At 40.7% G+C, this 24,751-nt stretch overlaps 1 protein-coding gene across 8 annotated transcripts in view; it reads left to right on the top strand.

Moving 5' to 3' along the window:
- The window catches only part of TSPOAP1 (TSPO associated protein 1), a 70,290-nt gene that overhangs the window by 2,031 nt on the left and 43,508 nt on the right, over window positions 1-24,751 (top strand). For 7 of the 8 annotated variants that reach the window (XM_087927689.1, XM_087927709.1, XM_087927681.1 and 4 more), the window contains exons 2-9: window positions 10,076-10,183; window positions 13,141-13,269; window positions 13,922-14,098; window positions 15,498-15,770; window positions 21,752-21,844; window positions 22,617-22,700; window positions 23,632-23,721; window positions 24,150-24,272. In XM_087927689.1, the coding sequence (XP_087783815.1) occupies window positions 10,076-10,183; window positions 13,141-13,269; window positions 13,922-14,098; window positions 15,498-15,770; window positions 21,752-21,844; window positions 22,617-22,700; window positions 23,632-23,721; window positions 24,150-24,272 (1,077 nt within the window). The other variant, XM_087927698.1, reaches the window with a different exon arrangement.

Genomic DNA, 24,751 nt, shown 5'->3' with positions numbered 1-24,751 from the left:
TAAAATAAGTGGGGTAAAACAGCAATTGCCTTACTAACATAACCAAGAGACACAGATGTTGACAAGAATCAACAGGGCATTACCAGACCGAGGTTAAGTTCCAAATGACAGAGTGAAAAGTCTTTACTTGTCATAGAAATATAAGCAAAGTGGCTATCAGTCTGGTCTCCAAGAAGGGACATTTGTTCTGGGGTTGCACAACAGAAGGGGTCCTTTTCTCTGCCCTACATCATGCACTTTTCCTAACCTTGGGATGCCAAGAAGAAACCACCCTGTAGGTCTTAATTTTCAGGCTTGCATATATTGGGACAAATTCTCCCTCTTAATAGAGGGTTTCTAAGCTGTTTAGGGTTTTTAATGTCATTAGGAAAATGTTGAACATAAGACTGGTAGCATGTGAGTAGTCAGGGCAGTTTACTTTGAACTGCTAGTATTATTCAACATGCTAAACCCAAAAGCCAGGTTAACAAAATGCAGATTATCTGCATTTTCTCTGCTATGCTCAAATTGCATTATGATTTAATATAATGAATTGAATTCATTCAGTGTGCTGAACCCCAATCTATAAACCTCCCCCTTATTTTGGTCTAATTTGTGCAGACTCAGCTGGATCAGATGAAGAAAGAAACCTTTTGATCTGATGCAGCCAAGTTCCTCTTACATTCTTCTGCCCTAATCATATTTTGTATTTATGTGCTTTTATGTACTCCACCAGCAGACTAGCCGGAAACACCTATGAATGATCCATTTTAAGTGAATGAGATCAGTAAAATGGACAGGGGTGTTTCCATCTACTGCTATCTTCTACCTGCTGAAATGAAGGTGTGGGAGGGTGCCTCAACCCAACCCACCTCACAGGACTGTTGTTCTGGAGAAAAATAGACAGAAAATATGCTATGTATTCCACTGTGGCTCCTATAAGAAAGGAAGGATATAAATGCAATACTTGATTTCACATGTAGTGTTTGAATACATGTGTGTATTTTAAGGACTAATAAATTTTGTAAGGTATATATGCAAATCTACCTTCAAAATGTTCTTTTTATTATCTCAGTTGTTTCAAAGTAGTAAGCTGTTGTTACCATTACAGAAGGTATGTAGAAGCATCAAAGCTTGGTGAAGAATGGCTAGGTGAAATCAGGGCTTCTCCTTAGTCATTATATTATCCCACTTATTGGCAAGAGTGGGTGGGGGTGGGAGCTATGTTTGCTTTAAGAGAAGGAAGGATGAATTTCAGAGTCCTAAATCAGACTTACTGCTTGTCCCTCTTCTGAATCAGAAACCACAAAACAAAACTCAACAGACCCAATGGATCTAAAACAAATTGCACACATCCATGCTTATACTGCCTACTTTTGGGAGTGGCTCTACTTCAGGGTCTCAGTTTTCAGGAAGAACTTTCCAAGCCCAAGCATCCTGGATTTAGCTCCAACCCTTTTGTAAAAATGATGATCTGGATCTACCCAAAAATGCAAGATGTTTTGCTATTTATGTGATTTGGACCGTTATGAGGAGAGCAAAAGCTATTTTTATATTCCCGAGAAGCTTACTGCATTGGACACTGTTTAATGGGGGGAAATAGTCTGGATTCCTTGCAGTTACAGCGGTGACACACAAAAGAGGCGGGGTCCTTGAGTGATCCCTGCATTGGATCAAAGCACCCTGGTTTTTAATGAGCCCCTTACCCCTTGATTTTAATCTAGCTCCATGCTTTTCTATAAATCAAGGCTGTTTTTTTTTAAATTGCTGAGAATGCTTCTTTGGTTTTCTAGAAAGTGGTTGCATACCAAGGGTATCTATGCCAGTTGGGTATAATTTCCTGATAGGTTTTGAGTCCCCAACATGTTCAATTTTAGAAATCTAGTACCATGAAAAATCTGGGATAAATAAAGAGAATTTTACTTTAGATTCCTGAAATAGGAACTTTCTGATCTATGTTGTCAAGTATAATTCCTTTGACATCTAGTATTTTACATTTTAGATCAAGTAACATGTTGCATGGTGCTTACCAATAGATCAAGCTGACACCCCACCCATCTCTCACACAGTTGATCTAGCAAGACCTGGGAAGCTGGCCTTTTTGGTCACTCTTCCTGCCCTGTGGAGCAGCACCCGCACCCTCACCCCCCAAATCTGTATGGTCCTGAGCTGTCTGACCTTTAAAAAGGCTTTGATGACCTAGCAGTTCATGAGGCACCGGGCCAGGATATTGTGTGAGCCAGAAATGTTAATGTTTATGTGAATTTTGATCCTATGCTATAGAGTCTCTTGATTTCGGGGGGAGGATGTTCTGGATTTAAAAAAAAATATTTGCCATTTTTAATGCTGTTAGTTACCTTTAGACATTTGTGAGTGGCCAGCCATAGTGATTGAATAAAATAAAAATATCTGGATTTCAGGTTTTTTTTTACTTATACTGTTTATTCTGGCTTCTATGAGAGAGCAAAATTTGTTTCCAAGCGAAGAAACCATCAGATACTTTTTTTAGCAGCCCAGAAGGAGAGAAGGAATGAAAGAAGATACTAGTGGTGCTTGAGGGCAACAGAAACCCTGCTCTTACATGTGCATCCTAGTCTCTTCTTTGAACAGGTTTTAGAGAACCTTCCTTTGAATTCATAGGTGTGACAATGGGAGACGTTTCTGCAGTGAAAAGCTGCTCATAGGGGTTAGAGAACTGGATGCTGAAGGAGACAGTGGCATCATGGCTGTATCCATGGGTGTGGGTCAGATCAACTTGCTTTGCAGTTTGGTTTTTCAGCTCTGCTCCTGAAAGGTCCAACTCTACAAGTTAGAATGCTTCCCAACAGACAGTTTTTTTTAATTGCTTCTCTTGATATTTGCTGTTTTTAATGTATTTATTTATTTGAATCGCACCTTTATTATTTTTATAAATAACTCAAGACAGCGAGAACACATCCAACATACCTCCCTCCTATTTTCTCCACAACAACCCTGTGTTGTGAATTGGGCTTAAGAGAGAGTGATTGGTTAAGGTCACCCAGTTGGTTTTCATTGCTAAGATGGGATTTGAATCCATGGTCTTCTGCTCTCTAGCCTGGCGCCTTAACCACTAGACCAAACTGATTTACAGCCTTAATCCCACTTTTATTAATTTTATAGAAACTTAAGGTAGTGAATGTATGTAATGCTCCTTTCTCCTTCTATTTTTCCCATAATCCTGTGAGGTGGGTTGAGCTGAGAGAGTTTTGCTTTTTCCTCTTAAATGCTTTATTTTCTGGTTGAAAAGAATAAAAAGGGGGAAAGTAATGGCAAAATATGGAAGGATTATAAATCCAAGGCATAACTTCTGCTCTGAAGTTATGGCTTGATTTGTGCAATCTAGGTGGCAAAGTTAAAATGTAATTTGTAGTTCAGTATGTTATGGAGACCCAGCCATTGTGTTGGCATGTTGTGTGAACAGCCTGGCAGAATATGGCAAGATGATTAAAGCTGTTTAGGGTTATTTACACAACATGCTTAAGCTGGATATCGAAGTCTCCCATTTTCTACATTTGAACAAACCACTGAGCCACAAAACCAAACCAAGTTCCAAAGTAAGTGAGTTTAACATTTTTAATGGATGGTGTTGCTGGGTGTTTATCTCTTTATCTGATCTGGTTCAAGTGTGACTTTGCATGCAAATATGTGCCACAAAGAAAGAAAGAGTTTGAACACTAGAACATAACTCAGGTTGCTGCAGTCAAATCATTGGATGGACCAATTGAACAGAGCATCTCGTGGATTGGCTTTGATGGAGTGGTCCCATCATGAGAAAAACATGATGGGACAAGGCTTTCATCCCCCTTCTTCCTAGGTCAGTTCAAAGAGTCCAGGACAAAAGCTAGCTCAGATAAAATCTAAGCTTAATTAAAAAGACGAAATATTCTGCACATGTTTAGAGATTTTTTTTACCAAATTATGAATCATTAGCAATTTCCAATAGGCTTACCCTCCCCAATAAAAATCCAATATTGCTTGGAGTATGAGCAGACAGTGCTGCAGAGAGAAAAAAACAATGAACATTGCTCTTACAAAATATGTATTGAAACTAAACTCCCATACATATCAGCTAGTATGACCAAATCCTGACTGGGAATTACACATCCTGAAGCTTTCTCAGTAACTTCTGTTTACTTCCTTTGGGGCAATGCCAGATCCCAAACCAGAACTTTGGAACTGATCCAATAAGACTCTTCATATGAGTAAATGTTTTTGAACTATAATCTCTACTTAATAACATGACTCTGATGTTGATTTATGTAGAAGAGAGGAACTTAAAGATCTTTAATGTGGGAGTGAGCCTGTGGTCCAACTCAATATCCATTGATATATTTCTTCTCTTACAATATCTAATAATCTTTTTACAATATAGTATCATTTGATCAGTACAGCAATTTGTGATTATTGATTCCGCAGATTGATAGGACTGGACAATCTGTTTTCCCTCACATTTTCCCAGACATAAATATTGGAGGCTGCATGCAAATAGTGGGGGATGGTCCCAGCTCGATAGCAAAGGGGAGATGAGATTGAAGACTCAGGAAAGGAGTTGCAGAATCTAATCTGGGTTGCTCACTGGGACCAGACATTTTGACTTTCGGACTTGTGCTGGAGCCCATCCTCAGGGAACTTCTCTGTGTGCTTTGGGTTGTTTTCTGTGTGGTAGTTATGTGGTGCCTGTTGTGTGTAGCTTTTTAGAAGTAGCCAATCACATGACCACCAAGCCATGCCCACCACCTAAGCCACACCCACAGAACCGGTTGTTAAAAATTCTGAATCCCACCCCTGGCTGAATATTAAGTGGTTGCCTGTTGTTTGCTTGTGCTGCCAAGCCCTCGCCTCCTAAGTACTTGTTAAACTAGTAGTAAATCAGTACTCCTGTTGATTGAACAGGGACCTGTTTCCCGGGCTTCAATCACTTCCTTGGCTGTTTTTATGCTTGCTTGTCCAACAATCTTAGTAGCTGCAAAACTGAATGTATGTCCTTAATTATTTCAATGTGAGGTTACCAATGAGTTTGAGTCTCCTTGTCTAACCTCTCACTTGTGTTCTTGCAATCTGGTGGTTTGCTTCCTCCCTAGATTTTCCTCCCTAGTCACAGGGGCAATCCATGCTGGGGATCTGGTAGATTACATTGGAAACATCTCCCACTTCCAAATGATCTTTACAGTGCACAATTTGGCCTCTTATGGTAACCTTTGGCCAAAGAACAGCCCAAAGAAAACAGAGAAGTTCCCTGAGGATGGGCTCTAGATTGAGTTCGGAAGACAAAATCTCTGGTCCCATTGACTGACCCAGATTGGATCCTGCAACATTGTCCTGGGACATGTATATTCACCTTCATTCATCAGGAATGAAGTGCTTAAAGCCACCAGACTTGAAATTCTAGACCTAGACAACCTAGAACTACGCTGCCTTCTGTCCGATCTTAGTACATAAAATTATATATTGCAATGTCCTACCTATCAATGATTACTTCAGCTTCAACAACAACAATACAAGAGCACACAATAGATACAAACTCAAGGTAAACCGCACCAAACTTGATTGCAGGAAATAAGACTTCAGCAACAGAGCGGTCAATGTTTGGAATACTCTACCTGACTCTGTGGTTTATTCCCCAAACCCCCAAAACTTTAACCTTAGACTGCCTACTATTGACCTCACCCCTTTCCTAAGAGGTCTGTAGGGGGCGTGCATAAGCACACCAACATGCCTATTTTTTTTTTTTTTCTTATGTGTATCCATTTCATGTTTTCATAACCATGCTTATACCTGTTATCTTATAATCGCTTGACAAAATAAAATAAATAAAAATAAATAAATAAAGACATTTGCATAATGGTGAGGAGATTGCGGGGCGGGGGGAGAAGGAAAGGCTTGGAGGAATGTTTTAGAATCCCAGGTCCTAGGTGAGGAGTGGGGAGACCTCAAGGAGCAGGTAGAGAAATCTTGTGGGTCCCAGGCTTCTCTCGGGGAGCAGCAACCCTCCATAAATCTGAAGGCAAGGGTGAAGGATCCACAATTCATCATCGTTTGCATCCTGCACAGATCTGCCATATGGTAAAGGAGGCTGCTCGCCTATGTGCCCCAGATTTGTAGTCTTAATATGTCAGCTTGATTCATTCTCTTTGGGATGTCACCACTTTCCAGAATCAAATGACCTATCCTCTCAGAGAAGCCAATTACTTCTCATTCTGTGAGATTCAACCTTGAATGCATAGCAGTTTTTTAAAGTCCTTAGTCGATCTGAAGGGAACATTCTTTGCTCATAAAAAAAGAATTCAAACAGACAGGTGGCTAAGGGAGGATTGAAAGTGCAACTGGCTGCCTTAAATGCACCACGCTTTGCTGGAACGGCATGAATTTAATTATATCTGAGTTCTTTAAAGATTTTGCAAGGGGTAATTCCTGCTAGGCTGCAAAACAATAGTCTTTGGTATGCTGCTGAATCATGGAGAGATTGCCTAGGGCAGAAGAGCACAACCCAGAGCCTGAGGGCTGCTTATGACCTCCAAGAAGCTTATGTATACCTTTTACCTCACATGTTTCTAGACGCTCCTTTTCTTTATTCACTTTATGACTCCTACTGAAAGAATGAAAATCATACATGTCAAATGTTTGCACGCGATGAGTATTATAGTTCTGTTTACACAACAAGCATAAACTGGCCGTTGAATTAATTAATGCAGTTTCATAATATATGGAATCATAGCTTAATATGTTGGCTGGGCTTCTAAAAGATGCTATAAATAAAACTAGTTGATTAGTGACAAGCAAGCTTAGAATTCTCTGAAAATACACTTGCTAAGCCTTGATCTGACCTGGTTATTATTTATTTAGCATATGGCATATCATACACAGACTAGCAGTATAAATTAACATTTCAACTAGATTAGTAGAACCCAATAAAATGTCAATGTCAAAAAGATCTATGTTCAAATATTGATGTCTAGGCCATCTAACCATTGAAGGACAGCATTGTTTATATTTAAAAAGTCAGATATATGCCCTCAGTTTAAACCTGGTCACGATGTGATCTACAGTTTGACGTGGCATCCAGCAATCATACTGAGGGGAGGATGCTATGCCCCATTTATACAGAGAGTCCCAGCAGACACCATGTGAGATACGAATCCTCTTCAGGTTGTCCATTGCTGGCATAGAAGTTCAAAGCCTGGCACCTTTTTTGTGGGGTCCCAAAGATGCTTTTTCAAGAGGCAACTGGACTTTGCGGTTTTTCTTTGAAGATGTTTCGCTTCAACTCTGCTGAAGAAGCTTCTTGGATGAGAAGCAAAGTGTCTTCAAAGAAAAACCACAATGTCCAGTTGCCTCTTGAAAAAGCACCTTTGGGACAACCATGACCTGAATGCCTGAGAATCTCCATAGACATGTTTGTGGGATCATTTATATCTCTTCCTATAACTGGATGTTCAGCGACCTGTTTAGCTTTCCATTGGGAATTGATGTTAAAGTTTTTGGGCAGATGTTGTGCAAGTGCCAGTGGGGGCTTCCTTGGATTTGAGTCTTCAGGCTGATACTGTAAGTGAGGAAGGTTGACATGCTAGGAGTGGCCTGGTAAAATGTATTGTATGATTACATCCCATGGTTAAGGGTAGCAGTGCAACATCCCATTTAAGAGCGAGCTCCTCTAAATTTGGACAGCTGTCAATCTCCTTAACCTGCTTGCTGGGGCATTATAAGAGGTAAAGTGCTACATCCCTGCGGGCTACAGACTGAGAAAACGTTTCTTCGTGTATACTTCCAAAATTGAAGGGAAAATGCTGTTACTATGAGTTTTCGAACATTTCACACATATAGTACCTTGTGCTCAAACATGGGAATGGGATCTAGTGAAGTCAGTGTGGGGATGGCTGCTGCTTTCTTCTAAAAGGCTGACACGAGATTGCTATTTTTCAGGGAAAGACACTCAGCACATGCCTCAAAGGCTTACTTTATATTAACAGCAATAGAAAGTTTAAAAATATGATTCTTCCACATTGGGGAGATCTATCACCCTTTATAGTATTAAGATGAACACATTTAAGATTTTTTTTTTTGTTATTTCATCTTTGATTTTTATATCCGTTTTATTTACTGAGCCCTGCAGCTTTAAGACTGGGAAGGAAGGACAAAAAGCTCTTTGGGAATACATTTTGTAGATGCCTGGAAGTTATTGTGTAGCTTCAGTGCGTCTGCCATCATCAGTGAAGGCTCAGAGGCTTGGAGAAGCAGCTAGATTAACTACTGTCGCTTTGGGAGAGAACCAAAAGTTCCCAAATCCTCTTTCTCTAAACAAACAGACAGGAAAAAAAAGAAGCCAGAGGATGTTTGAATAATGTTTTTGAAAAAGGATTTGTCTATTACCCCAAAGACAGGATAACCAGTTATAATATAAAGATGTGGAAATTCAAGAGCAAAGGAGACAGTATTCACCAGAACTGGATTTTTCACTGCACATGCCTGTTACTGAGATATGATGAGGATGTTACGTATGTTTTCTGTATCTTGTACAGAGGTGGATTCATAAACTGTACAGATGCAGATAGATAACTCAACAGGATGTCCATAACAAAGAATATTTATTGGTTCGTCAGGTATCCTCATAACTCACATTTGTGACAAAGTTCTTCTTTAATGACCAATCCCTTTGTATATCTGCCTTGTAGTAAAAGATGGTTATCTCCTAACCCATCTTGTAGTGATGGAAAGAAGGTGCCATGAGTAAGAAGAGAGTTCAGACAAAGAATGAGGAAAACCTCCCCCAACCCACCAAGGGTCAATTCAGTGACCAATCAGGATTACAGATGTGGTCACGTGACATGGACTACATTTCCCAGGATACCTTTAACTACATTTACTATGATGCATTCCCTTAAGGGGACAGCTCACAATTCCTAAGTAACTATCCAATTCCCATAGACTGGCTGGGACAGCACAATATGTATATGAAATCCTAGCTTGCATTCACACAACATTCTTGACCATGTTATTGGATTCCCCCAAACTAATGGAACTACTGAATATGTTCTGCCAACCATAGAATTGTAAGGAGCCATTTAAATCCTCAAGGCCTATCTCTGCTTTGTACAGATCTCCAAATTAAAGCACCCTAGACAGATGGGCTGTTCAGCCTGTGCTTGGACACATTGTCTGAAAAGAGATCCACTATCTCTTTGGGTCATTGACTCTGTTGACAAACTACTGTTGCTATCAGAAGTTTTGTCTAATATTAAGCTAGATCTCCATCTCTGCCACAATGACTTGCTCACAGAGCCGGTCTAACCAGATCAGTTAGAGACCCGGCAAATGTAAGACTGCCTAAATGCTGTTCAGAGTTAATTTTCTTTAGACTATTTTTAGCTTAGCCTTTTGTATTAATTCTCCCTGCTTCTTTGGTTTGTCATTCAATAGATTAGGGATAACCAGGTTAAAAATGTTGAAAGAAAGCGGCTTAGGATTCCATATCATAGGATTCCATCATCATCATCATTCCATCATCATCCATCATCATCATCATCATCATCTATATTTTCTTATTTGTTTTATTTCACACTTCTTAAGCACCTATTTCCATCAGAGAGGGGCTCATCTTTATCCTGTTTAATGATTCTGGCAAGAAGCCTTGATCAAAGATTTTTTAAAAATTCTGAGCAATATCCTTCCCAGAGAAGCTATCCTTACTACATCTGATGAAGATTGCTTTGCTTAGGAAGGGAAGCATCACACATTTCCTCATAGAAGTCGGTGGGAGCCATTCTCTAAAAGGGGAGAAAAGCTATCAGAATAACGCTGACATAGTGGTGTATGTTGTCATTTTCCCATGATAACTATTAAGAATTTGGTTCCATTCTTCCTTGTAAGCATAGCCCTCTCCATCCTAGTCCAATCAAGATGAAACATATAAATGTTGGGAGCTATTATTAACACATCTAAACAAAAGTGGAATAGGAAAATCTTCTGGGAATGTTTGGAATTAATGGTGTTATTAATAAAGAATGAGCTATTACTAGTAATATCCTCCCCTTTTCCTCCCTTTTCTGTGTTTTCTTTAACTCCTCCTTCTACTTTACAGTATGGGGTGAGTTATCCTTGTCTTCTGCATCAAAACCAAGTGCTTCTGACAGCCCTAGAGGAGTTGCAGATGCGCTGTGCCAGCCTGAAGAAGGAAAACGGTCTGCTGGTAAGGGGCATGCAAGAGCTGAATACCCTGTACCCAAATGTTGTTTAGCCAAGCAGGATTGACCAGTCTATGGCTCTCTAGATGTTGCTGGGCTTCAACTCTTATCAACCTTGGTCATTAGCCAAGGCTGGTGGTGGTGGTGGAAATTGAAGTGCAACACTATCTGGAGATCTGTAATTGACAATCCTGAATTCCTGTATTGGGCAGCAAAGATGGTTTATTTAATTTCGAAGATGTTTCTTTGCAATGATATTTGAGGGAATTAAAAAAAAAAAGGGTGCTTGAAACTCTTAGTTCCAAATGATGCAGACCAATGCTTTCAGCACAAGGCTGGACAAACTGTTTTGGCACTTGAAATAGAATATCCAAGCCACGCACCACTTCTGCTAATTAAAACAGGATACTACTTAGCAAGCCTTTGTCCTGCCAAAGTTCCACTGAGTGAAAGGGCAAGATTTCCTTCAAGCAAGATTTTATAATTGCAGTTAGACTTTCTTGCTGTCTGCTTGGTTCAGATCTTTCTCCCATTTCTCCATCAATCTTAAAAAACATTTTGAAAGTACCATATTGCTTAAAGAGGCTGATGAACCTTGGATTGTAAGGAGCTGTCTTATCTTAAGCTAGGCTGTTGAGGCTGGGGGACTGGACTCATCTGCTGACTGAAATGATGAGAACCAGACTACAAAATGTAGATGGGGTCAGGATGAAGAAATGGACAAAGCTAACGCAACAAGGACAGTCTTTTTAAATTAATACAATTAATTAAGCAGTATTTTGGGGGTACTGCAGGCTGCTCCTAAGGCTTCAGATGAGCACAGGAGGCCTTGAGGCCTCAGATTCTACATGTGTGTTCTACCTAGTGCAAATTTCTCCAACCTAGTGCCCCTCCAGATGTCTCTATTGTAACTAGGGAAGAGGGCGGTTGCAATCCCACATATCTGGAGGTCATCACAATGGATAAGGCTGAAGTTGTCAGCTTTGATTTGAAAACTTTGTCCAAGATCTCAGACACTGAAAGAAGTCCTGCTCACAGAGAAGTCTTCTCCAGTTTTTGTGCTTACTACTTTTTCAGGATTTTTTGTGACCCTTCATATACCAATATGGGCCACTCACTGCTTTCTGAATGCAGGAATACATAATGTCAGCCTCCATCCACCTCTCAGTGTATTGCAAGTGCATCCCACTTAGGTATTTTCCAGTTGCAATTAAAAACTGCTGCTTTTTGACCTGAGACGTCTTAAGCCCTTCAGAGTAGACGGTTTCCACTGCTTTGTTCAGGTCTAGTAGCAGTTCCAGCTCTCATTGGCTGCAGTGCCTGACATGCCTCTTTTCCCTCCAGCGATTAGTTGCTACCCATCTCAAACTAGGCTGTCAGACTATACTATTCTCTGCTGGTCAGCTCTCGGTTTGTTCATTTTTAATCATCTTGCAGTGGATCCAAAATGACCTATTAAATCAATGAACCATCCTCCACTCTAGAAGCTCATGCTCCTTTCAACCTTTACATCTGTGTATCTCCCGGTATTAGCCCCTTTCAGTTTCTGCTCAGGCTGGGTGAAGCATGCTACCTTGTTTTCCCTTCCCCTAATCAGATGTATAGCCTCAAGAGCCGTGGTGGCAAAGTGGTTAGAAGGCAGTATTGCAGGCTACTTCTGCTGACTGCTGCTTGCCAGAAATTTGGTCATTTGAGTCTCACCGGCTCAAGGTTGACTCAGCCTTCCATCCTTTCGAGGTTGGTAAAGTGAGGACCCAGATTGGTGGGGGAAATAGGCTGACTCTGTAAACCATTTAGAGAGGGCTGTAAAGCACTGTGAAGTGGTATATAAGTCTAAGTGCTATTGCTATTGCTCAGAAGATACCATAAAGGAAAAAAAGGGAAGGGTCTCTATGAATATCAAAGGAGATAATGTGAGAAAATGGTAGAGGTGGGAGTGAAGAAATCCATGTATATAAATATCAGAAAAAACAAAGGCAGGATACAGGGACAATTAAGGAGGGAACAACCCCTAAAAGGAAAAGGCAGGCACTGGTAGACCAGTCTAGGCAGAAGCAAGCCAGTAAGGTTTGACTTTCCTTCTTGGATGGGAAGGACAAGAAACATAGGAACAGCCAATCTGTTCTTGTGGTGACCATAATCCAGATTGAGCATATGCCCAGATTCTTGATCAACCAAGGGCAATCTTAAAATACATTAAGAACTACCTCATCCCAGTTACATTGACCCATCCCACCTGGTCAAGCAGGGAGGATGTACTGCATATCCCACCAGTCAAGGTATTTCAGCTGGCAGGATCTAACAGGAGGGGCTTCTGTGCTGTTGCCCCACCCTTTTGAACGTTTTACCCTCAGAGACGAAGTAAGCTCCCCACCCTTCTGGCTTTCCGGAAGAGTATAAAGACCTGTCTCTGCCCATTAGCATGGGATCTAAGATGTAACCCTGGGGATGGCTGATGGCTTGAGAATATTCCTCGTGCCTTGTCAACCTTTTAGCCACCTGAATTTTTTACTTTGAATTTCACTTTTACATTGTAGATATTAATTTTTTTCTTAATTCTGTTTTTAATCTGTGCTTTTACTTGCGTGTTTATGTTGTTGTAAATGGCACAGAGTCACAGGTGGGATGGGCAGTGTAGAAATTTAATAAATAAATTTAAAAAATCTGGAGTGGAATTTCTGAAGTTGCTTTAAGCTTAATAAACAGCTGGAAGATTTTAAATTATAACCTAAAATGCATCATCCAAGCTGCTTTCTATCCAATTAGATTGCCTTCATCTCAGGTTATGACTCATGTTCTAATTTAAGAAACCATCGGCGGACCATACCATACCTGGGGGAAAAAAAGGTGGTTATTACTGCCCTCCTTGCTGAATGAACTTTTTTCCCAAAATGGATCCCTCTCCAAAAGTAAAACTGGGTCAAAAAGGCAGTTCAGATCTTTCTTACTTTCTGTTTCCCAGCGTAAGACCTGCTTCCCGGAGACTCAAGAGAAGGTGAGGCATTTGAAGAGGAAGAATGCAGAGCTGGCGGTCATTGCGAAACGTTTGGAGGAGAGAGCCAGGAAGCTGCAAGAGGCCAACCTCAGAGTGGTAAGTGACCCAAGCCTGGGTGGCAGACAAGCCCAATCAAGCTGCCCAAGCTGCAAACTTTTTTTCAAAAACAATGAATTTTGATTTTTCTTGACTATCAGAATTATGAAGCCCTACATTAAGTCTGTTATAACTGCCTACAGAGACTGGAATTCTGATCTCTTGCTCAACTATGATAATCACTGATTAATTTTGAGTTCTCATCTTTCACCCTCTTTCACCTTTCACATGCACATACCCACATATTCTTTGTTGTTTATTAATGGTCATTCCCCAAATGTGTTGTCATTTTTGTATGGAAGAATCTGTAGGAATCATGCTTTGTTTGCAAGAAAATTCCAATTTAATCCCTGATGTGGCCAAAGTGGTTAGAAAAATCCCAACCAGAACCTTTAGAGAAGAAATAAACTGTAACTCCCATCAACTTTAGTCAGCATGATCAATAGTAAAGCATGATGGGAATTGCAGTCCATATCTGGTGGGCCTTACATTGCCTGCCATTGCCTTAGAAATAGATTTCTAGTCAAGTAAGATAGAACAGAGCCAGATAGACCAATGGTTTGACTCTTAAGTCAGCTTATCTTCTTAGTCATTTATTTATTTGTCCCAAAGATTGGTCTATTAGACAACAGTCAGTCTTTTCTTGCTGTAGGTGAATGCACCAATAAATGTGAAGAGCTCCTGTGCAGGACTGTGCAAAAGAGCGCTGGCGCGCCAACGGGCTACAGATCTCCAAGAACAAGCCAATGCACTCCTGATGAAAGACAAACAAATCAATGCTCTGCAGAGGGAATGTCAAGAACTTCAAGCTAAAATCATGGATGGAAAGGTGAATGTTTACCACTGAATACACTCAGGCTGATGTTGTCCAGATGTGGTAAACCTCCATCCATTGTGAGTGAGCACTAGGATTTGGATCCAGGCCCATCTGGACCAGGATTATCACATTTTTCTGTCTCTGCTCCTACACTTCCAAGTGTGTCAGTACAGAAAAGCTGTTTCTTTATCATCATGCTCAGAAAAGCCTCGTGGATTTTAGTTACTGTGATCAGAAAGCCATTTTCCATCAGGGCACTGGCTGAGTATCTCTGATTTCAAAGGATTTTCATTTAGTATTCCAACTTTTAAGAGAGATTTCCCCCCCAGATAACAAATACTGCTACATCATTCTCTGAGGAAAGTGAACTTTTTGTTTGGGGAAAAAAACCTACTCAGAATTTTGGGATAAAGAAAAATATTCACTGCCCTCTACAACTCTGCAGTGCAGTTGTAGAGGGAGAGCTAGGTAGGAGGAACAATTAAGTGCCAGAATGGATAATTTTGAATAAGTATCCATAAGCCAAACAAAAGATTGGGAAGCAAGGTTTGTAAGAACGACTGGAAGAAGATGCTGCTAACATATAAAAGGTGGGAAAAGAATTATCAAGAATTAAAGGAGGTAGGACTTCATGCTCTGGACCAGGGTTTCTCAGTCTTGGCAACTTTAAGATAGCTGGACTTTGTCCACCTGTCTTAAAGTTGCCAAGGTTAGATGTTTGAAAGGGAAGGAGAGGATGTAGGAACCTAAGAGGTAGAAAGATCAAAGAGACAAAGTGAAGCCCAGGTCACGGGTTGGTTTGAATGAGCCAGCTTAACTCTATGCTGCAGGTTTTCATGTCTGTAAATTTTCTTTTCAGACTACTAGAACTTTATCAAATGTGCTTGAAATCTGAAATATGCCTTTTTTCACTGTTAATATTATTAGGGGTGCTGTGTTGATCAGTTAAATAATTCAGACTTCCCACTGTTGCCCTTCAGAGTTTGGGGGCTTCGGCTCTCATAATCCCCAGCCAGCACAGTTAAAGGGAGTCGAAGCCTCACAATTCTGGAGGGCAACAGCTTGGTGAAATCTGGATTAGATTTGTCATTGAAAAGGCATTTTTGGTCAATAGCAGAGAATTCTCAACATAGGTATTTTCTTTTTAAAAGCTTTTGTTGAAGTGCAGGCAACAAGTGTTATCTGAGAAGGGGGATTCTATCCTCTATGTGGGAGGAAGATAAACCGCTCTTCTAAGATGTTGCTTTGAAGACACAATGGCACAGACATTTACCATCCAAGACGAAACAAACAGTGGTTGGTCATTTGCTGTGTAATGTATTCCTCATATTCAAATATAAGCAGTTTTCTCTGATTTTTAAGCCACCTAAGATTTATTTAACCTGGTAAGTGATAATTTCTGTTTTTCTAGGAAGGTCCTCCATGTCTGCCTCTTCTAGATTTCCAGCATTTACTCCGAGAATCTCAGAAAGAAGTGCTGCGGTTACAGAGACAGATTGCTCTGAAGAATTTTAAGGCAGCCCTGGAGCCCTGTGGCCAGGGATCAGAACACTTTTCTGTAGCTTTTGCAATGGACTTGGGGCTCATCACCTCAGACAGGACTATTTGCTCAAATGGTTTTTCTCCTACAAGAGTATCACAGCCATGGGAGGAACTGTGCATAGCAGTGGAGGAGACCAGCCAGGTAAATCCTTTGAAATCCTTCCAGTTTATAATCATGCATCTTGTTTACCTTTTAATTATCCACATGCTGGACAATCTAGAACAAAACCCACCATTCTTAGAATACCAGATTCCTAAGTCCATCTTTGCTATCTAACATTGGTTTGCTGTTTTACTATTCCATTGGTCCACTGCAGTTCTGAAATAGTGAAGACATTCAACTCGAAATGGGGCAAATTTGAGAAAAGAACTGCAGGAGAAATGACAATTAAATATGTCATTCTCTTATGTAATGCTCTGCATTTCCTGTTTTTTTTTTAAATCTACTGCTTATTTCATCCAGATTGAAAGCAAAGAAAAAGAACCAAGTGAAGCTTAAAAGCATTGCCATAAACATTATATCTATTTATAACACTTTGTCCCATTGCTAAAAAGACCTCCAGTGTGGCTTACATATCCTAAAAATATGACATACACATTCTGTATTTGGAGAACATGCCTAACCAGGAGTGGGCTTCAAAAATGTTAGCAAAGGGTTCTCTGCCCAGTTGTTGGGTGGGCGTGGCTGTGGTGGGCGTGGCCTAGTCAACTTCCTGCACCATGGCAGGAGGCGGTGTTTTTGCCCTCAAGCCTCCAGGAGGGTGAAAACGGCCTCCCTGGGCTCCGTAGGCTCTCTGGAAGCTGGAAATGGGATCCATTTCCAGCCTTCCTGAACTTCCGGGAGGCCAATTGTTCACCTTCCCAGAGCCTCTGTGTGTGCCCTGCACTTACCTGCATCCAAAATGGGCCCTGTGGGGACTCCTGGGAGGGGAGGGGTGGGGTGGGTGGGGCCGGCTAGGAGTGGGATTTGGGGGTTCTCTGAATTGCACAGTATCTTAGCTAGAGGCTCCCTCAAATCCCTGCGAACCCCCAGCAGCCCACCTCTGGCAATTATCCTATTCTTTGGGGTGCTCACAATCTAGTGAGCTGAGTTCACGCAATGCTTTGGACCATTAAAAAAAATACTCAGTTGTTTAGTTTGTTGTACAGATGTAGCTGCTAGGCTTTTATCTGATTTGGTTAAATATGCTGAGTGAACACAGACCAAGGAAGGGAAAGGGGAAAAGTCAAGCACATTCTTAACATGTTGTTAAAATGAAAACTGTTATCATGCCTATTTGGAATGAAAAGAGATCAGGCAACATGATGGAATGCCTGCCAGGTAGATAACCTTCTGGAGAGCCAAATGTTCTTTGCAGGGGTGAAGAGCCACCAGCATCAAGAGGGCTGTTGGAGTGTACACCTCTTTTGTACTTGTGTCAATATCACATGCATGCCCCATCAATCATTGCTGATTCTGATCTCTCCTCCCCACCCCCCACCCCCACCAGATGCTGCAATGAATAGCCCCACATCTCTCCTGTTCCTCTATTCCTTGTCCAGATGGAACAGCTTAAAAATGGGTCTTCAGAATGCTGCTGAAGGAGGAGGAAGAGGAGCCAGCAATGCAGCTTCGGGCCTGGGTGGAGCTGGGCTATTTGCCTAAAGAACAGAGCTGAGCTCTCCCCGAGTGTATTAGACATCCTTTGTTTGCTAATAAATTGTTGACTAATACGTCTTTTGCAGAGTTCCTGAGCAAATGATGTTACATCATATCTACATAAGCACTCTGTTCAGATAATGTGGGGTAGAGAACAAGGGGAAATAGGCTAAAAAGGCTGAAATGAGAAAAAAAACCCACAGAGAATTTCTTCTGATTTTGACTTTGTACCATCAACCAGAAGTGGTTTTTTTTTTAAAAAATAGACTTTATAGCAGTGCAAAGAGTGCTTGAATTTCTATGGGAAGCATACAGGGCAACCCCCAACATTGCGTGGGACTAAAGAAGAGCTTCAAGGGAAAGGGAAATGGCACAAGATGACAAATGAGATTTGTATCTTGATCAGACCTGATAGTGCTTGGAAGATCAAAGGCTAAGGCTAAGGCTAAGGGTGTACCGGGAAGTGGGGAAAATGTCCCAGAAGAAGTGGCAAATTATGCACTGCTGCCAAGGGAACCACACAGGTGCAAATATATCACCAAAGTTCAAAGAGAGTTTTCATTTTAGCATGTGGCCAGGATTGTTGCAAGATAAGCTTTTTTATTCCAGTAACTGGCTCAGCTCTTTGAGCTTGTGTCCCATGTGCTACTGCATTTCTCTCATCACTAGACCATATTATTGCCTCTTTCCCCTGCCCTATTGACCCATTAAATTATAGTGCCAATAGATATAATACTCTGATTGACAGCTGCACCAGATCAGGAATTCCCGACTTAATCTCACCCCAGCCATAAATACTTAGCCTGATGAGTCACTGTTCTCTTCTTTCTTCCTGTTCTCTATTCCTTACATGCAAAGAAACAAAAATACAAACATACTTTTATCACACTTGAACCTTCCTTGAAAATGTTGACTGTATGGAGAATGCGGGGAGATTTGAAACTGCACCCTGTTCGCATCTCTTCCGGATCCGACTTCAGATCCTGGAAGTTTAGATGGTCAAGTCTGGGAATTCCCACTGTGCACTCAAGGGGTCCTTCCTCGCGCCACAGCTTGGAGCTTTTCCCTGCCCCGTGCCGAGCTGCAGATATTCCTCCCTCTTCCGGACGGCAAAGTGGTTCAGCCCACCGGACAATCCACCGGGCTGGAGCTGTGCCAGCGTGGAGCTGTCCCTGGTGCTGAAGCGGAAGGCGCAGCGGGCAGATAGGAAAGCGCCGGCCAGACGGGTTTTGTGCAGGCCGCGTCGCCTTTGGGGTGGCAAAGGGTGGAGACAAGTTTGGCTGAAAAGTGGATCGGGAGTTGAATCAGCTTTCCTGACGTTGCATTGGTGAGAAACCTAAAGTTGTGTTGCCTGCTTTTGAGGAGAGGGGCTCCATATCAGAGTTCCATAAATTTAAAGAGGGGTAGGTTGTAATCCCCTGTCGGGTGCATTACAAAGTATTCCTGAATATGTATAATTCTTGTTCCTTAAGAGTGCAAATTATCTTAGGAAGCTGGAGGTTGGAGAGAGCATATTTCAGGAACATTATCTCCAAATAATGTAAAGATGCTAGCATAAAAATCTACACCTGAGAAGCTTGTTAGTAAGGGCTTTGGCTTCTTCTACCAGTTCCCTAACAGAGCCTGTTTGTTTGTTTTTTTAGTTTTTTTTCTAGAACAGAGAAGTGGCCAATATATTTCACCTTGTAGGCAGATTACCTTTCCCAGGGCAGTTCCTGAAACCTCCAGCTGAAACCATCCTGCATTTCTGGACAGTGAAAGGTGGATTTTGAAGAACCATTTCAATCCAAACTAGAAATACTGGCCCAGATCTTATTTCACACAAGGCAGTTTCCATTTGCTCATTCAGTGTTACAGTGGAAAGAGGCACCTCCTGATCAGAACACAAACCTTCCATTGATTCAGGAGCTTTCATAAGTTCCTTGTTTATTTTTTTTAAATATCAAATTTAGAGACCACCCAACTCACAGAGCTACTCAGAATGTGTCAATTCCAGGAAAATAGAAGTATTGCAACTCAGGATGAGACAGCTTCCTTGATGACAGAGTAGGATTTTAATCAACAGAAAATATAATATTAGGCAATTTTTCCTCCCACAGTTTTTCAGGTATTGCAAGATCAGTAAGGATTACAATCATAAACATTAATGTATACTTAGAGCAGAACAGCCCGACACCCAGCCATTTTAGACTATATTTCCTATAATCCCCAGTGAGCACTAGCTTTGATTTTTCCTGGCTGGAGATGATAGAAGATGAATCCCACTACTTAAAAGGTGCTAGAATAGGAAAAAGAGTCTTAAAATCTCTGAATCTTCTTGCTCATTAATCATGATTCACAGTTTGGAGCTAAGAAATGATATTCTGAGTTTACTATCAGAGTTTCCTGACATTAGTGGCTTGGGTCTTGATTGAAGTCAAGCCCTGGAGATACCTAAAATATAGTAGTGCTTTAGCTTTTATCTGGTTTTAATAAAAAGTAATGATTAATGTATAGAGAGGGAGCTTAGATTGTCAATTTATATTTTTATCAATTTTTGATTTTTCAAAATTGGAAATTATATATATATATATATATATATATATATATATATATATATATATTCATTCTTAATATGTATGTATGTATGTATGTATGTATGTATGTATGTATGGTATTCAGCTTTGTTCGGGTAATTTCCCACATCATTATAGTTGTGCTTTTAAAGTTGTAACAACGTTTCGGCCGAATCTCATCTCATCACATTTTTCAAAAGTGGCTTGCCATTGCATCCTTTCTAGGGCTGAGAGTAAGTGACTGGCCCAAGGTCACCCAGCTGTCTCTGTGCCTAATGTGGGAGTAGAACTCAAGGTCACCTGGTTTCTATATATCAGCCCAGAATGCTTCTTTGAGAGAGATGGACAATTCAGAAATATGATTGATAGATGTACAAACAAACAAATAAGAAATAGATACGTAGCCTTAAACCAGGTTATTTGAAGGACCATCTTTTCCCAGTCACATCTATCCAACTCACCAAAGCAGAGAGGCAGGGAATGTTGCTGGTCCCCTCTCCTAAGAGGGTACATCTGGTGGAACCCAGAAAAACAGCCTTCTCCATGGTAGTTTCTTCCCCTTGGAACATTATCTCCGTGGAGATTAGATTGCCCTCCCCACACACACTCTTTCACAAGACCCTGAAGACCTGGTTTTGGCAATGGACCTGTGAAACCCTGAGTGGAATGGATTCCTAAAGTGATGTATCTGATTGATTGTTATTGCTGGGGGGGGGGGTAGTGTTATTGTTGTATATTGAGTTTTGAGCAGCAACCCAGAATCATTGAGAATGAGTGGCCAACCATATAAATTTTCTTAAATAAATAATTAGAATAATGCTATATTCAAAGGCCTAGGATGATAATATATATTTTATATAATTTTTAATATACATTTTTGTATATAGGGAGAAGGAATGTCATTGGCTGGGGGAAGAGTTAAGAGGAATTAGTCTAGAGGCATTACATTCCCACAAGCGGTCTAAATTCAACCAGTTTTGAATACCATTAACTCTTATCTAGCACCCAATTAGTACTTAACCAGATTCTTGTATATAAACAAGAACAATACATCAGCTTAACTGGAACCCAACATGTGGTCCTGGTTCTTCACACTGGACAGACATGAAATTTGAACCTGGACCTACTGATTATTAACTCAGTCTCTTGTATGTAAAAACATAAGGAGTGATTTATTAGATGCCATTTACAAGCTGAATTCACTGATCTCAGCATACAAGCAGTTGTGATGGAAGGTGGACACCCAGGAGGGATGGGATATATTCCAAAGAAGTAAGATAACTAGGTCTGGATATTACGTATGAGAGTAAAAGGGTGAAGACAGCCCTTCCTTGATAATTTACAGAGTCTGTTATATATGCAGATAGTAGAGTCTACAGTCTGACAAGATTTTTGTCTATAGATGTGAAAACAATAAAGAACTCAGCTGGGAAGAATATCTACTTTGTGATTCTTGGATTTGGTCTCACAGCAGTGCTATGTTCTGATTATATGTTGTACCTAAACAAATCATATGATGGTTTAATGTGATATCCTGGCCCCCATGATTTGCACAGCTAAATAGCCTGGTTCTCTTGGTGTGCTGAATAACAAAGCCATCAAACTTTATTTTAGCCTGGTCTAGCTTATTGTGTGAATTCAACCACACCAAAGTCCAAATTCCTGCCTAACCTCAGAGGTGACATCCTAGACCCAGAGCAGTCCACAGCAGCAAACACATTTTCAGGACCGAAACTTGGTCTTAAGACTGGGTGTTCTAAACTGGCCAGTGTTGTAAACCATCCAGAGCCACTTAGGTAAGATGGGCAGAGTAAAAATTTAAGAAATGTAGTCAACTTGCTAACTCCTATCAGTAAATAAAGACTGTGAATCACAAAATGAACAGGGCCATTTGTTCTTCAATTTGGCTGAAATTTGTCTCTTTTGCAGTCAGAGACGGGACTGTTTCCTTTCGGAAGAGCGCAAAGAATAGAAGACACATTGATTTCTGCCCCTGAAGTTAAAGAGCACGTGAAGCATTTGGTAAGTTTTTTTTAAAAAATAATCTTTATCACAGCATATGGCAACATCTAGCACAGCTAAGGAGGGTGCCCTAGTCCTTGGATGGGACATTAACAGGAAATACTAGAACTACTCAACTAGACTGGAGTGCTGAGTTAAATTTGCAAAAGACAATGACAAAAATTATTTTATGATCTGTACAATATTTAGGGAGTCTTGATCTTTACCTTGTGGAACCATTATCCTCAAAAGTAACTATAGATAGTCCTCAACTTACAATGGGTTTAGTGACCATTTGAAGTTACAATGGCACTGAAAAAAGTAACTAAGGACTATTGCAGTATTCCCCACAATCACCTGATCAAAATTTGGATGCTCATATTTATGACAGTTGCAGTGTCCCGGGAGCATGTGATCTCCTTTTGTGACCTTCTGACAAGCAAAGTCAATGGGAAAGCCAGATTCACTTGACAGCCATGTTAGTAACTTAACAACTGCAGTGATTCACTTAACAAATGTGGCAGGAAAGGTCATAAAATGGGACAAAATTCACTTCACAAATTTCTCACTTAGCAACAGAAATTTTGGGCTTAATTGTGGTCATACGTCAAGGATTACCCATATGCTTTTGCAACATAGTTCTGGAAAAGAAGACCTGAGAGTGCCAAGCTGCTAAATCTAGAGCCCTTGGGGCTTCAGCATCCTTAAAAATTATGCCATCTCGTTTGAAATAGGTAAGCGCTGTTTGGTCATTTGCCTTTCGGTTTGATTGTCTGCTTCCCTCTTCTGGTAGGACTCTGAGCTCACCAAGAAGAGGAAGCAATGTGAACATCTGGAGCATGAAGTAAAGAAGAAGCACAAGAGATGTGTAGAGCTTGTAAGTGAGTCCCCACCCCCCGTTGTTGACTTGACTCCTAGAGCTACTTTCAATAGACAGAAGATGGATGCCTACAAACTCCCTAGGAACGGAAGGTTCAATAGCAATAACTGGCTAATAATAGCAAATCACTGATGCAGTAATACAGCAAGAACAAGGGATTACAAAAAACAGCAATAGTTGATACAAAGGCTAGCAATCTCCCCGCCGCCCCACCAAAAGTTACACATCAAGAACTGTGTCTGCTGGGTGTGGAGGGGAAATCCAAAAGCTCAAGATAGTAACTATGATTCTGTGATTGATGTCCTGCCTCTTTTTTTTACATGTGTTGTGATAGTTTTGTATATAAAAAATTGGGTTTTTATTTCATAGCCAGACCCATCATTTTGCCCCTTTTTAAAAAAAATCATACTTATACGCCATGGATGTGCCATTAAAAAAAAAACTAGCATTGGTAATGTTTGAGTTTTCTGTTAAAAAAAAAATTAGTTTTTTTTAATCTATACACATGTTAAACATGTCATTGGATCCTTCAGAGAGAAAGCTTTCTATTACTTACAGTCTCTTCTGCGGGTTTTAAAGTTCCTAAACCAACATTAAGGTGAAATTTTAGAGTGGAATGAAATATCGTCATTGCTGTTTGAATTGACATGGCAGTGAGCTTTCTCAGAACTGCTGAGTTTTATGCCTAAATGCCTAAATCCAAGATTGCAGAAAAAACAGCCTGGGGAATCACATAGTGCCTATCAGGACTCTTATGTCATGCCCAGAGTGCTCGGAGTCAGTGGAACTAAGTATTTTTTCCCTTTCAGTATTTCTGGAATTCGAGGAAGATTTTATAGAACACAGTTGGTATTTTAAGCTTTGTCATAGCGGGGAGGGATTATTTTATTCCCAGAAAATCCATGCTTGATTTTTTTTTCTCACACAGGAGATCGAACTTCAGGAAGTGCGGAGTGATAATGCCCGACTCTCTGAGGAGAACGCCGTGTTACAGGGGCAAGTCGAGTGGACAGAGAAGGTAATCATGAGACCTTCTCTTATATCCACCCCCCAACATCTAAAGTAGTGTAAGCTGATGACTGTAGATCATGGCTTTAGTGTCCTCAAGGAGGTTTTCCTGGGGGGGTAAATATTATTTCATTGTAAACCAAGTTCATTCATCTTTCATGTGTTGGCTACGGAAGTTGGAATATCAATACACAAATACATACATTTCTATAGAAAGACCCAACATCAGTTATGATCATGCTTACAGTTCCATCAAATGTATGGAACAAATTAATCAGACCCTAAAGCAGAAGGGATTGTAATGCTTTTGTCAGAGAGAGAGCTCCTCCTCCTCCTCCTCCTCCTCCTCCTCCTCCTCCTCCTCCTCCTCCTCCTCCTCCTCCTCCTTCTCCTCCTCCTCCTCCTCCTCCTGTTAATCAACTGCTTCTCCTATTGCAGGTTGAATCTGAAAATGCTGACTTAAGGCTGCAGGTTTCTGTAGTGACTGAGGAACGGGATTCAGCTCTTCAGAAAACCCAGGAACTCCAGGACAGGCTGGAGAGTCTCGGGCAGGCACTTAAGGTTTGTAGGAAAAGGCTCTCCCAGAGCAGCTCTCTTTCACTGATATCCTTCATTTTGGAAAGTTGACTAGCAGAAATGGCAGGTTTGGAATCAAGTTGTAATAGATTCCAGGTTTTCTGATTAAAAGTTGATTTTGAGGATGTGGATAAATGCAAATGTCACTTCTTTATTTGTGTTGTTCATACTCCTATGATGAATCAAGAGCTTGAAATCGGGAACTGGCATCAACCTGAGGCATTTTATAAAATAATTAAAAACAGTCTTAGGAATGCTTGACAGATTTGTCCATTTTATGCCCAGGCTCAGCAAAGCCCTCAGGGCTATTTTCTGTTAAATGCTAATGAAATTCAATAATTGAGACAGTGAGTTACAAGTCAGAAATAATTCTCCAGTTAAGGCAAAGGTAAAGATGCTCAATTTATGCTTAGCTCCCGGAGACTATAATATGCAATCATATTGTTCCTTGACAACAGGTCTAA

This window comes from Pseudonaja textilis, chromosome 1, assembly GCF_049901715.1.
Source record: "Pseudonaja textilis isolate UNSWEBS1 chromosome 1, rPseTex1.2, whole genome shotgun sequence".
NCBI lineage: Eukaryota > Metazoa > Chordata > Lepidosauria > Squamata > Elapidae > Pseudonaja > Pseudonaja textilis.
The sequence above is the reverse complement of the archived record's forward strand: the minus strand, read 5'-3'. Positions and strand labels throughout refer to the sequence as shown.